This window comes from Rattus norvegicus, chromosome 1 (genome assembly GCF_021556685.1).
Source record: "Rattus norvegicus strain SHRSP/BbbUtx chromosome 1, alternate assembly SHRSP_T2T, whole genome shotgun sequence".
In the NCBI taxonomy this organism is placed as follows: domain Eukaryota; kingdom Metazoa; phylum Chordata; class Mammalia; order Rodentia; family Muridae; genus Rattus; species Rattus norvegicus.
The window spans coordinates 84,628,516-84,642,535 of NC_141534.1; the positions used below are offsets into that span (position 1 = coordinate 84,628,516).

The window sequence follows — 14,020 nt, forward strand, 5'->3', positions numbered from 1 at the left end:
TTTCTAAGGCAGTGGTTCTCAACCTTCCTAATGCTGTGACGCTTTAATACGCTTCATGTTGTGGTGACCCCTCCCCATCATAAAATTATGCCATTGTTACTTCATAACCGTAATCTTGCTACTGTTATGAATCAAAATGTAGATATCTGATATGCAGGATACCTTATTTGTGGCCCCCCACTGCTCTGAGGCTTTATGATTGGAAGTGATTTGTATCTTCTCCCAGGTAAAGGGGAAGAGGCTTCTCCATGTGTTCCAAAAATCCCATAGAAAGAAAGCTACAGCAGGGATGGTGTCCGGATCCCAGACTCACTCACTGTAATGAGGAAAATGCCCCATCACCAGCACTCAAGGAAGCTGCTACACAATCACAAAACAATGAGCTATAATATGAATGAAGAAATAAATACTTTATTATGGTAAGCCTCTGATTTGGGGGTTACACAAATTGCCTGCTCAAACACTGACAGAAAAAGACACCCTTTCTGTATCTGCGGAGCAATTACATTTATGGTCAGGCAATAGAAACAATGTTGTAATCTGAAGTTAAAAGCAAAACCACAAGATCACCTATGTAGGCCACATTTGGTTCTCTCAGCTCAGATACAGATCATTTCTTCAACCTGTATGCTTGTACCCCTTAACAAATATATTTAATGTGGTTGCCAGCTCTCAGATACTCAGCTGAGAAGTTTCACAAAACAATACTTGCTTTTACTACATGATGCATTCTGACCTTTCATTCTACTTCATTGTTTTGTAGTATCAGTGGCCATCCACTGACCGGACTTCACAACTCACAAATGGGCTCAAACCCAGTCTGAAATCAGCATATTTTGTGATCTTTGCAAGCCACTCCACATATGTGACTTGAACTAAGAAACAGCATTTGCTCTTAAGGATTCAGAAGTAAACCTGACATCACATACTTACAAAAAGGCCAAAATAGATGGCAAGAATTATATGTGAACAAACAAGGAGCTCGAGAAGCAACTGAGGCAAGAAGGGCTCAAGAAAGCGCCAACAGATCACATACTTTAAGGCAACTCAACACTTTGTACAATGTCAAATGACCAGAGTATGAATGGTATTAAAGTACTGCAGAAATGGAGTCTTCCAACACATCTGATAGTTTACAGGATATAACATCAGACCAAAGTGTGTTTCTAAGATGATGAGCACGTTAGCATCCAGAGAATAAGCACAGATATGCCTGTAGAAATACAAGAATCCACTACTACACGAATCTTAGGATCACTCAGGTTACAACTGTCATGTTATGGGACAGTCATAGCAGAGTTGCTTTGCCTTACACCTCAAGTTGTATAAGGAAAACCACCCACACACTAGAAGCTGCCAATCTTCCCATCAGTGAGTTTTGCTTGTGGCAGAGAAGGGCTCTAGGTGTGGCTTTCTTTTGTTGTTTTGTATGTGATTCTTGGGGTGCTTGACCACAACTAAGCTGAACTGTAAGGGTTCCTAGTAGCCCTGGCTCACATAGCATGTCTCACTGCCATGACTCTTGTGATGCTCCATAAGGTTCGAGATCCATGCAAAGGCCTCTCCACATTCACTGCATGTATAGGGCTTCCCTTGAGATGCATTAAATTCATCAGTTGCAGAGCATCCCCCAGCAGAAATTCCTGGGTCCTTCCCAGATGGTTCATCACCATCCACATGAAGCACCTTCCCTGCATCAAATGGTAGCTGATAGCTGCTGGTGCTGGAAAGACACTCAGGGTCCTCTTCATCCTCATCATCTGGATGGGGCCTCTTTGTCCCAGTGCCTTGATGTGGCCTATCCTTGTCCTGGGCTGACTGCTGGATGACTGATTGCCTCTGGGGACTGGTAGGGCTTGAATCCTCAACCTCATCCTCAGCATCCAAAGCCTTCTGAGGTTGCTGTTTCTCCTCCAGGGTAGTATCTATCAAAGGGCTAACAGGAACATCCCCTGAAAGACTCTCCATCAGTGTCTCCCCCAAAGAGACTTCTTCACACACATTTCCTTTGCTTTCCTGCTGCCCGGTGCTGTCTGAAACAAAGTGAAAATGTAAGCAGTCCTATTTCCCAGGCTCTAAGACATAAACTGACTTGAGCAGAAATCAAGAAAAATATAGTAAATTGTGAGGACCAAAGGGCTGAGCTCAGGGGAAGGGGGATCAGCTAAGAGCTCTTGGTATGCACAGCCTAACCCTCTTTACAACTCAGACATCATACAGTAGCCGACTGCAGTATCATGAACCTCACAAGACCCATGACCTGTTCTTCCCTCTCCTAATCTGCATGACCTCCTTTCTTTGACACTCAGAATGTCTGCTGAGCTCAATGCTGACCGTCACAGAGTGTTTTGTAGGTTAAAGTGACCATGTATATTCTGGTCAGAAATTCAGATGGCAAGGAGGAGCCTCCTTCCTGCTGTGGTAGATTAAGATCTGAAACCATCTTCCTGATCGAAGTGACTTGGCAATGGAGGATGCAAAGAACTGTGAGATGGTCCAGGGGACATGTCTTTCACTGGTAAGAACCAAATGAGTCTTGGCAAGCTACCCAGTTTTACCCATGGTGCTCAATGAACCACTATAGTCTCTGGCTTGGCCTTGCAGCAATAGCATGCACACAAAACATGCAGGGGTGTAGTATGTGCTTTTACCCTCCAGGATTCTCCCCATAAAACCCAGAGGCATCTGTGAGAAAGCCAAAACCAGCCCTTTAGAGAGGCAATCAGAAAAAATGAGGTCCACAGCCTCAACTCCACTGAGAGCCAGTGTCATTGGGCAGTGTGTGGGGAGACCACTGAGACATCTGTGCCCTAGATAGGCCTCTGAATGAATATGGCTTTTTGTATGGCCCTCGGATCCACCAAAAAGGAGTAGAAAGGCTACAGAGTTGAGCTTAGTCAACTGACAGATGAATTAAGTGTGTGTAGTCTTTTGGGTGACATGCTTTATGCTGTAAGAAATAATGAAATGGCATTTTCCCCCACACAGTAGATAGGAAAGTGATTAAAGTCAAAGCTAGAATCTTTGCTGAGCTTAATGTAAGTGTGAGGGGCCCCGCCCACCTTAAAAGAGAAGTGTACCCTTTATGCACCCACCAGGCCCATATGACCATGTAACTCAACCTCACCTGGGAGGCTGCTCCCTGGCAGTTCTTCCACCACACAAGATTTCTCTGTCTCCAGCATGGAAGATGGACCAGCCTGGGAAAACTGACACCCTGAGATTTAGAAAGAGGAAAAAAAGTAAAGGAGGGACAGACAAAACAAAAGCTAAGAGGCTCTGTGTCCTATTGGGTCTCTGGGACACAGATTGCAACTACCTTCCCTGCATCAGGACAATTCCTGTCTGAACACAACCATCAAAGCTGTCCTGTAGTCTGAGCCCCTGAAAAGCTGAGGCTTCTAAAGAAGGCAGCAGAGGCAAAGAGGAAGATCTTATGTGAGGCTGGAGGCTACCTATGGAACAGCTAGAAAATAGGGAATGTCCAGAGTGGAGCAAAGTTGAATACTGAGCCCTAAATGGACTCAGCAGCAGGGCAATCTCCAGTTGCAATAAAACTAAAATATAGAATTAGAACATGCATAAATAAATAAATAAATAAATAAATAAATAAATAAATAAATAACCAACTAACCAACCAACCTCAGAAGTCTAGATATAAGCATCCCTACAAATAAAGATTCCAGAATAAGAACTTCAGTGAAAGACCATTCCCAAGACCCAGCATTGCACAAACAAGGTGAGAGTGCTAAAGGCTTGCGGTCAGGGAGCCTTTCCAAGTCCAGATTTTGCAGTTCTCATAGGCCAGGGCTGCAAACAGAAAGCCCCAGATGGAACTCAAAAGTGTAGACCAGGATAGATGGAGAACTTGGCAAACAAATCCTAATTCAAAGACATTTAAAACATATTCAGCTTCAAACACTTAAATCACCCTTGGTGTCCCAACTACAGTTCCTGGGACAGGGTCAGAATCCTCCATGCCAACAGTTCTGGAAGAGGATGCAGGGTGGAACGTGAGCCAGTGGGAGGTGGGTCTCACCCCACAGGAGCAGTTTGCTGTAACTGGTCAGGTTATCCTCTGTGGGATCCAGGTGGTCCCATTCCGACTGTAGAGGCTCCTGTGGAAATGATAATGAACTCTAAAACAGCAGCTCTGAGCCACCCCAAACTGCACTAAGGCAATGCCCTTCCTTGCATTCTACCCTTGAATTTCCTCAAAAGCAGCTTTCTCAGCCACAGCACTATAGACATTGGGCCCATTATCCTTTGCTGTCCCAGAGTATTAATTTTGAGAGGAAAAAAAATAAAGTCAACAGCCAATAGGGAAAGACCATGTGAGCTGTGACAAGATCAGCCTCCCAGGTCCAAGAGCTACACCCACCTTCAGCTCAACAGTGGCAGAGTTGGCCTTTTCACTCTTTTCTCCCTCTGTATGCTCTTGATCCAAATGCACAGATTCCAGCGTAGGCCAGGCTGGAAGGAGGGGAGCTGAGGAAACAAGTTATCAGTGGCCTACATAACTCCAAATTAAGTATACCCCACACCTTCCCACACAGGCCCCAGGACAAATGTAGAAAGAACTCTTCCTGCACAAACGGGTTCCAAAGCTCAATGAACACTGCATTTGTCTGCAACTGACAGAGCAGGGTGGACACAAAAATAAAAAACCATAAAGACATTCAAGCTCCTCAGTAGCCTAGAAATGCCAATTCAGATCAGGAAGGAAGGAACTTCCCAACTTCCTTTTTTATCCCAACTAGACTGGTAGAAATGTTAAACAGCAAACAGAGCAAGTGGGCACCCTCCTGTGCTGGCTTGTAGTATAGTCAGGGAATGTTAAAGTGTATGTGCCCTCAGGCCAGTGGCTGTCAGGAAACCATGCCATACAAGCTAGAGTGCCATAGTAAGGCTAGGATACTGTAGCCTGTTTTAAAAAGCAAAATAGAAAGACTGAGTACACAGAATGCTAAGTAGCTGAGGAGCCAAAACTTTGACCACAGCTGCCCTATTTGAATAACAAATGAGAGGGCACAAGTGCACCATGGTCCCACAGACCTTCTGTACACAATGTGATGTACAGAAAGACATGAAAGGACATGATCCATGTAATGGTTTGAATATGCTTGACCCAGGGAGTGGTACTATTAGGAGGTATGGCCTTGTTGGAAAAAGTGTGTCACTGTGGGTGTGAGCTTTAAGACCCTCATTCTAGCTCCCTAGAAGCCAGTCTTCTAGCAGCCTTCAGATAAAGATATAGAACTCTCAGCCCCTCCTACACCATGTCTATCTGGACACTGCCATGCTCCTGCCTTCATTTTTTTTTCTTTTTTTTTTTTTTCCGGAGCTGGGGACCGAACCCAGAGCCTTGCACTTGCTAGGCAAGCGCTCTACCACTGAGCTAAATCCCCAACCCCTCCCGCCTTCATGATAATGGACTGAACCTCTGAACCTGTAACCCAGCCCCAACTAAATATTGTTCTCATAAGAGTTGCCTTGGCAAATACATAGGCGAATGCCAGCAGCAAACCACTGAACTGAGAACGGACCCCCGTTGAAGGAATCAGAGAAAGGACTGAAAGAGCTTGAAGGGGCTTGAGACCCCATATGAACAACAAGGCCAACAACCAGAGCTTCCAGGGACTAAGCCACTACCCAAAGACTATACATGGACTGACCCTGGGCTCCAACCTCATAGGTAGCAATAAATAGCCCAGTAAGAGCACCAGTGGAAGGGGAAGCCCTTGGTCCTGCCAAGACTGAACCCCCAGTGAACGTGATTGTTGGGGGGAGGGCAGTAATGGGGGGAAGGATGGGGAGGGGAAGCCCGTATAGAAGAGGAGGGGGAGGGGTTATGGGATGTTGGCCCAGAAACCGGGAAGGGGAATAATAATCGAAATGTAAATAAGAAATACTCAAGTTAATAAAGATTAAAAAAAAAAAGAAATACCCAATTTAATAAAGATGGAGAAAAAAAAAAGAGTTGTCTTGGTCATAGTGTCTGTTCACAGCAATAAAACCCTAACTAAGGCACTCTAGGATAGAGGTAGGGAGAAAAAAAAAATTGGCAGTACAGAGTGAGGTTTTGAGTGACAGCCCCATGCTGCTAATGGGCAGCTTCCTATGCTGGCACTGAATTATATCCACAATGAAATTATTTCTTAGATGATAACCATGTAGGACTGACAAATTTTGTTAAGGCAAATTGAGAAAAAAATGCATATCTAACATACACAAGAATCTACAGAAATAAGTCCCAACTGCAGTTCAGACATACATGCCTTGCTATCTGACTTCCCCCTGGCTTTTACACTGCCTCCACCACATCGTCCCTTTCCCACCACAGACCCCATGCACCGCCTCAGCGAAGGCCAGTCAAGGCAAGAGGACCATTGCTACTTACAAGTATCTCGGCATACCAGGATCTCCCTGGGTCTTAAGTTTCTGCTGGGACTTAGCAACCCACATGGTAGCAGCAGGGGCTCAGGACACCTCTCATAGTCTCCCTCGCTGAATGACGATGATGACCCACCCGGGGAACACAACATCATTCCTGTGTACAATCAAGGCAATAGTGATTCCAATAGGTTGAGACACAGCAAATCCACAATGAGCCAGATATGGACCGACCCAAGGTATGACCCGAGCCCCTAGGCTCCAACAGACCACCACCACCCATCTCTCAGGCCCCACCCTTAGACATGGAGATAACCTCCAGCTTCTAATCCACCCAGAATATTTACCTAGTTTTTAAGACCCTGGTACCTGCCTCTGATTGCCCTTCATTTCTCCTCCTTTCTAACATCTGGAAAGCAAATGTGAGGGCAGAAACCCAAGGCAGTGTCCTAGTCCATGAGGCAGGCCTAATAGAGATGCCACTGGGCACAGAGGTGGGGGCTCAGATCCCCGGTGACTGAGGAGCTCCCTTACCAGCTCAGGGATGGTTGTTTCTGTGTCCCTTAACACATGGGGTGACTACACTCTCAGGAAAGCCACGGCTGGGGTCTGAACGCTATGTTGCAGATGCCAATCCTCCCAGGACCTCCTGCCCGTCTCCTCTAAGGTATGCTTTCCTCTGGGGCGGCATCCTCACCTGACTCCTCCAGGATGTCAGAGATACCCTCCACCAGGGAGGCAGCTTTCTTGCAATTCTCAGGATACTGGGCTACCACCCAGGGACGGACCCTGTCTGGCAAGATGCCCAGGAACTGCTCCAGAACCAGCAGCTCCAGGATCTGCTCTTTGGAGCAGGCCTCCGGCCTCAGCCACTGACGGCATAGCTCATGAAGCCTGGCCAAAGTCTGGTGAGGCCCAGCTGCCTCCTGGTAGACAAACTCCCGGAAGCGCAGGCGGGAGAACTCAAGGTCAGCAGCAGATCTCTCAGTGATGGTTTCTGTTTCCTTCCGCTGATGAGGCTTTTCCTGTTGGCTGAGCTCCTCCTGTTCACTGAACCCTACCTGCTGAATGAAGTCCTCCTGTAGAATCAGTTCCTTTTGGATGGGCTCATCCTGATGAATGGGCCCCACTTGATGAATGAGTTCATGTTGGATAGAAGCATCCTGCTGAATGGGCTCGCCCTGCTGAATGAATTCTTCCTTTTGGATGAACTTATTCTGCTGAATGAACTCCTCCTGCTGAACCAGTTCTTGTTCGATGGGCTCATCCTGATAGATGAGTTCCTTCTGGATGAAAGCATTCTGCTCAATGCTCTCCTCCTGCTCAATGGGCTCCTCCTGTTGGATGGGCTTTTCCTGCTCAATGGGTTCCTCCTGCTGGATGAGTTCTTCCTGTTGGATGGGTTTATGCTGCTCAATGGGTCCCTCCTGCTGGATGAGTTCTTCCTGTTGGATGGATTTATGCTCCTCAATGGATCCCTCCTGCTGGATGAGTTCTTCCTGTTGGATGGGCTTTTCCTGCTCAATGGGTCCCTCCTGCTGGATGAGTTCTTCCTGTTGGATGGATTTATTCTGCTCAATGGGTCCCTCCTGCTGGATGAGTTCTTCCTGTTGGATGGGCTTTTCCTGCTCAATGGGTCCCTCCTGCTGGATGAGTTCTTCCTGTTGGATGGATTTATTCTGCTCAATGGGTCCCTCCTGCTGGATGAGTTCTTCCTGTTGGATGGGTTTATGCTGCTCAATGGGCTCTGTCTGCTGCATGGGTTCATCCTGCTGCATGGGTTCTTCCCACTGGCTGGGCTCATCCTGCTGCATGGGTTCTTCCTGCTGCATAGGTACATCCTTCTCGTCAGGTTCTTCCCTCTGGCTGGGTTCCTGCAGTTGGACAGACTCTTCCTCTTGATTGGGCTCATCCCGCCGACTAGGTTCTTGCTGCTCACTGAGTTCTTCCCCCTGGTTGGGAGGATCATCCTGCTCACTGAATTCTTCCCCCTGGTTGGGAGGATCATCCTGCTCACTGAATTCTTCCCCCTGGTTGGGAGGATCATCCTGCTCACTGAATTCTTCCCCCTGGTTGGGCTCATCCCTCTGACTAGGTTCCAGCAGCTTGATGGGTTCCTCTTTCTGGATGAGTTCATCCTGCCTCCTGCATTCCTCCTGCTGGCTAGGTTCTTCCTGCTGGGCTGTATCTTCTGACCGCAGAGTAGATGGTTCTGGTTGGGGTGGGGAGCTTCTAGGGGAGGCTAATACCCTCTCCAAAGGCAGCATCTTCCCAGGCTGCCACAGAAATATAACTGTGTCTAGCCAAGAACTCAGCAAAGATGGCAAGTATAACAGGGTAACCAAGAGAAGTCAGCAGTACCAGAACCTGAGGAAAAACAAAGGACATCAACAAAAGGATGCCCACATAGTGAGACCCCAGCCATGGCATACTCTGGGAAAAGAGAATGAATGGGGGTGTCTGAGTATAACCATGAACCCAAAATACCCAGGACTTATGCAGAATTATTGCTAAGCAATCTTCTTGCCATCATCAGTAGAATTCCACCTTTTTACATGTATAGATAAAAATTAAAAATCAGCAGGAGCAACTTTATGTAAGATATTATTAATAGGATTTCTTTTAAGCCATGGATGAGATAAATATGAAAATTACCAGGAGAGTTTCCATTATAAACCTAGATGAATATACCATACAATATCAGTAAATTCATTCTTACTATATATACTGTATATATGATATAGGTCATATCACACCAAATCTGATTTATCCCCAAAATACAACATCATTTTAACATCTAAATATGTATTATTGGGACTTTAGTTCCTCAAAACAAGAATGATCTCAGTGCAGCATTGTTCTTCTCATTAAAAGTACTATATCTCAGGGCTAGAGAGACGGCTCAGCAGTTAGGAGCACTGACTACTCTTCCAGAAGTCCTGAGTTCAATTCCCAGAAACCACATGGTAACTCACAACCATCTGTAATGGGATCCGATGTCCTCTTCTGGGGTGTCTGAATTCAGCAACAGTGTACTCACTTACATGAAATAAATAAATCTTTAAAAAAAGAAAACCTACTATATCTTAGAGCTGGAGTTAAGAACACTTGTTGCTCTGGCAGAGTACCCAGATTCAACTTCCAGCACCTACATGGTGGCTCACAACCCTCTATAACTATAGTTCCAGAGCATCTGATGATCTCTCTGACCTCTGAAGGCATCAGGCATGTATGTATCACATACATGAAGGCAAAACACTACCATACATAAAATAAACCCCCAAAAACCACCCAAACCGAATATAACATTGTCCTTGCAGAACCATTCAAAGGAACTGTTTTGTTTTTTTTTCCTTCTAAAAATAATTGAGGAATTCAAAATAAAATCTGTCCATGACAACAGCTAACACCATCAAAAATATCATCCACTGTCTCCCTACCTAACCCCAGCTTACCCTATAGGCACCTTTCTAGTTTTTAACAGGGCTGGACTCTGAAGTGGTCCCTCAGGGTCCATATTCTCTGCATGCTCTCTCTCACACACATCTCTCATGCTACTTTATTTCTGTACATTGCTTGTCTCCCACACTGAAACCTTAGCCCTAGGAGAGCAGGGTTATTTACAGACAGGTCACTAGGCCCAGCAGTTCTGGCTTCTGTATTTGTTCACTGTACCTTTTATGAAATGTACTTATTTATTAAAGGGCATGCTATGTATGTCTAGTAGTCAATATAGCATCTCATACCCATCTATCTGGGGTCATTTAGGACCTATTTGAAGAATAAATAAAAGAACAGAATAGCCCAGCTACAGGGACAGACTCACCCCTATGACCTACAATGGGAGTACCCATTCCTTTTTTGCATCTGCACTGAGGATCCTTAGACCACCCACTGGTGCTTGGCTTTTTTTTTTTTTAATGATTTCTTTATCTCTGATGGGGGTAAACTGCCTGTTTTCCTTACAGCTGTCAGGTAAGAGCCCTACCTGCCTCTATCTTGTCATCATTTGTCCCTATCTTCATCATCCTGACATTACTGTTTTAAACCTGTGTTTCAACCACTTAATGTTCTAATGATTCTTCCTATCAAATTCAACTGTTTTAAAAACAAATTTCCAGTTTCCAAAATCTACTTTACTTTGGGCTTTCTTCACTACCTCAAGTTTAAAAATGCATTCTCTCATTCATGCTACTAGGACAAAGATAGCAATATAAGGCCTTCAATAACAGTTTAAGCCCTTGAGGTTTTCTTGACTACTCTCCTTTGGCCTATAGCAAGGCAGCCAGAGTCCTGACATGTTTCTATACTACTTCCTTTCAGCTAGCCTCCATTCTAGGCTCTTTTCTTTACCCACATTCTACCGCTGATTCTCCTGGAGTATCTTTTGATATGGAGTGGAATGTCAGTCCCAGTGAGACTGACACAGCCACCAGGCTCTGGATATAGAACTCTATGTAACAAATGAATTTTCGTTCTTCACACATCAGGCACATTCATCCTACACAGAACTTGTGTCCACAAAGTTAACTGTGAACTTGCTCAGATGTCCACACACACAGGTTTATCAAACCAGGCCCTCTTGGGAGCTTGTGTCATCTTCGGAGTCTCACGAGCCTCTAAGGGTAGAGAAAGAACAAACCCAAGGCAGTAGGTGGGGAGAACATTCACAGACTGGGTGAGTGCTGGGCTTAGGATTCTGCCTACAAACTGACATAGCTGCCCCATCTTTCTTGTTCCAGATTCCTCATGAGGTTCCTCTAAGTGGTCCTCCCCACACCCACTTCACCACTAAGGGTCATCACATAACCATCACCTCTGCTTCTTTTCAGGTGGCACAGCAGCCCTCAGTCAACTGTTTGGGATCCATCTCCTCCTCTACTTGCCCTGCTCTGAACACAGAAGAGGTATGGGGCCCAGCAACACAAAGGACTGAGTAGAACCACAGAGAAGCCAACAGCCTAATCAGTGGAGAACCCTGTCACCCCCACGTATAGGGAGGAACCATATGTCCGCATTTCCTTTGTCTGAAAAGAAAACTCCTATAGCAACAGGAGGCAACAGGCTGACCTGAACAGCCAGAGCCCCCTTCATAATGAACCTCTGGGAGTCAGGACCAGGGGACTGAGACCACCTTGAGAATCTCAAAGACCTCTACCCTTGAGCATGCTTTACTTGCTCTACCTGGCCCAAGACCTGGTTACACTGCTACGAGGACTTATTGGGCAGAAGACCTAGTAAGACCAAACAGCCTGAATGAAGTCACATTCCCAGTACAAATAAGACAGAGATTGTGGCATACCATGATGGAGAATGACCCCACCACTTCCTGGCTTCCCAAAGGTTCCCTTGGATGGGTTTTCCTGGACTCCAGTCCACAGACTTCAAGAGACAAAGAAGTATGGGTCAAGCAGGTGTTGAGGGCTGTATTCAAGGCCTGAAATGCTGAAGCTGAGAAAACGGTGTGTGGGTAGACAGCTGAGCTAGGGGAATCCCAAAGAATCCTCATTGCAGCTCTTGCCTTAGCAGGAAACAAATCCACCTTCTCAGGCCTTGTAAACCTTTTCTAACCACTAGGATCTGATGATAATGAACACTAATCTCACTGGGACATCAGAAATTCATCACATGGTCTCCCCTGTACTCACAGAGAATAATATAAATTACAAAAAAATCTAAATGTACATTTAAAAGAATGCAAAAGCACACACAACGGAACATTATTAAAATAGTTGCTTTCTGTGGTCTCCGTCAAGAATATACTCTATATTTTCATATGGGGTGACACAGAGTCAAACAGATATCCTAAAGAAACTGACCTGAGTTGCCCAAAAGGAAGAAAAAGAAAAAAAAAACCTCAAAATCACAGATCCAAACATCAAGTGACACAAAGGTTCACTGCGATATTGGGCCCTGATCTGGCTCCAGAGCAGGAAAAAGAACCTCCACAGGACATTGCCAGAATGTGAAAGGAAGATCTTGTAACATCCACTGTGGCCTCTGGGAGGCTGGCTGAGATACAAACCAACATCAGGGAGCGAAGGATTGAGCATGGAAGCAGTGGAGGAATAAAAAAGAAAAGACAAGGAAATGGGACAACACTAACAGGTAGACTCTGGACACAAGGTAGGAAGGATTTCTACAACCTTGGAATTGTTCTGTATAAAAGCCAATCCACAGTGGTCCACAACACCCCTCATCTGCCCCTTCATGGGTAGCGCTGAGAAAACTAATGTTCTCTCCCAGCACTCCAGGTCAGGACAGCACCTAAAACACCATTTTCACCCCTCTTCCGTGAAAAGGGTCCCCTACACAGAGGCTCAAAAGTGTTCTCTACCCCAATAACAGAGTAGACCCCTGTACTCTAAAGCCCTTGTTACCCCTCAGTCCAGTGGAATCTCTCCTAGAACCCTCCCCCACTCTCCTATTCTCCCAACCCCATGGACCTACGTATAACCTCAACCCTGCCTCTCCGGGGCACAAAGACAGGGCTCCCCAAACCCTCCCTGACCTTTATACACTCATCTTTCCCCCTCTATGGTCTTCCCATCTCTCCCAAAACCTGCACCCACCTTTGCCTAATGCCCTCCTCTCTTCCACTGCTGCAGCCTCCCAACCGGTGGACCCTATCCCAATCTGCATCTAAGATGCAGTAGCACTGGGCCTTCACCCATTCAGGATCTCTTAACCTCTCTCCCGGTCCGCTGCACAGATTGAAACCACACCCCAAGACCATTAGCACATCCCAGATATCCCTTTCCGACACAATACTAGCTAGCGTACTGCGTTACCGAGCCACAATCCCACACGTGGTACTCCCCCACGCCACATGTTAGAGCCACACCCCCGATCCTGCCCCATCCCACGCCACACTCACACGATGCCCGCCCCACGCGCTGCACCTAGCGTCGCCACAGTCGCCTACAACGCTCCAGGGCCACAGCCCCAGCCAAAAGCCTTAAGGCCTCCCTCACTGCTGGACACGTGAGAGCCATCAGTCCTGCAAATTCAAGCGCTGCCCAAGGCCACATCTCCACGCAAGAGCCTTTAACTCCCCTCCTGGGCACAGCACCTGAGGCCACACTACCACGGTGGGACCCCCGGGGTCTCTGCTCCTGGCCCAGCCCTCACAAGGCAGGCCCATCCCTCTGCCCGACCCTGTGCACCAGCCGAATACCTACGGCCCCGCGTAGAAGGCTGCTGGTCGGCCCGACCCACCTGCTGCGCAGCGTTGCCCCACGGGCTCCCGCAGCCTCGAACACCGAGCGGCGATGGCGGCCCACTGCACTACGCGTGCGCGGCCAGAAGCACCGTAAACTGCGAACCCCAAGCGAGCTGCGGGGCTGTTCGCCAGACCTGGGCGGGGCGAAGCTGCTATGACCGCACCGCCAGTCAATCAGAGAAGACTGGCTCCGCTTCGCCTCCACGTGCACTCGCGTCACTTCCGATGCCATGGCAACGGAGTAAACAAGCGATCGTGCGGCCTCTCCCTCTCCCCCTCTCCCTCTCTCCCTCTCTCCCTCTCCTCCCTCTCTCCCTCTCCTCCCTCTCTCCCTCTCCTCCCTCTCCTCCCTCTCCTCCCTCTCCTCCCTCTCTCCCTCTCCTCCCTCTCTCCCTCTCTCTCTTC

The 14,020-nt window shown here is 47.1% G+C and overlaps 1 protein-coding gene across 1 annotated transcript; it reads right to left on the reverse strand.

The window, feature by feature from the left end:
* Positions 1-391: 391 nt before the first annotated feature.
* Positions 392-13,712, reverse strand: Zscan18 (zinc finger and SCAN domain containing 18). Its single transcript, NM_001427176.1, is given in 9 exon segments — positions 392-2,033; positions 3,128-3,217; positions 4,040-4,118; positions 4,382-4,488; positions 6,401-6,550; positions 7,091-7,838; positions 7,893-8,054; positions 8,109-8,760; positions 13,612-13,712. Coding segments are annotated over 8 exon segments (2,442 nt in total). The 5' UTR covers positions 8,661-8,760; positions 13,612-13,712; the 3' UTR covers positions 392-1,479.
* Between the last annotated feature and the right edge of the window lie 308 nt (positions 13,713-14,020).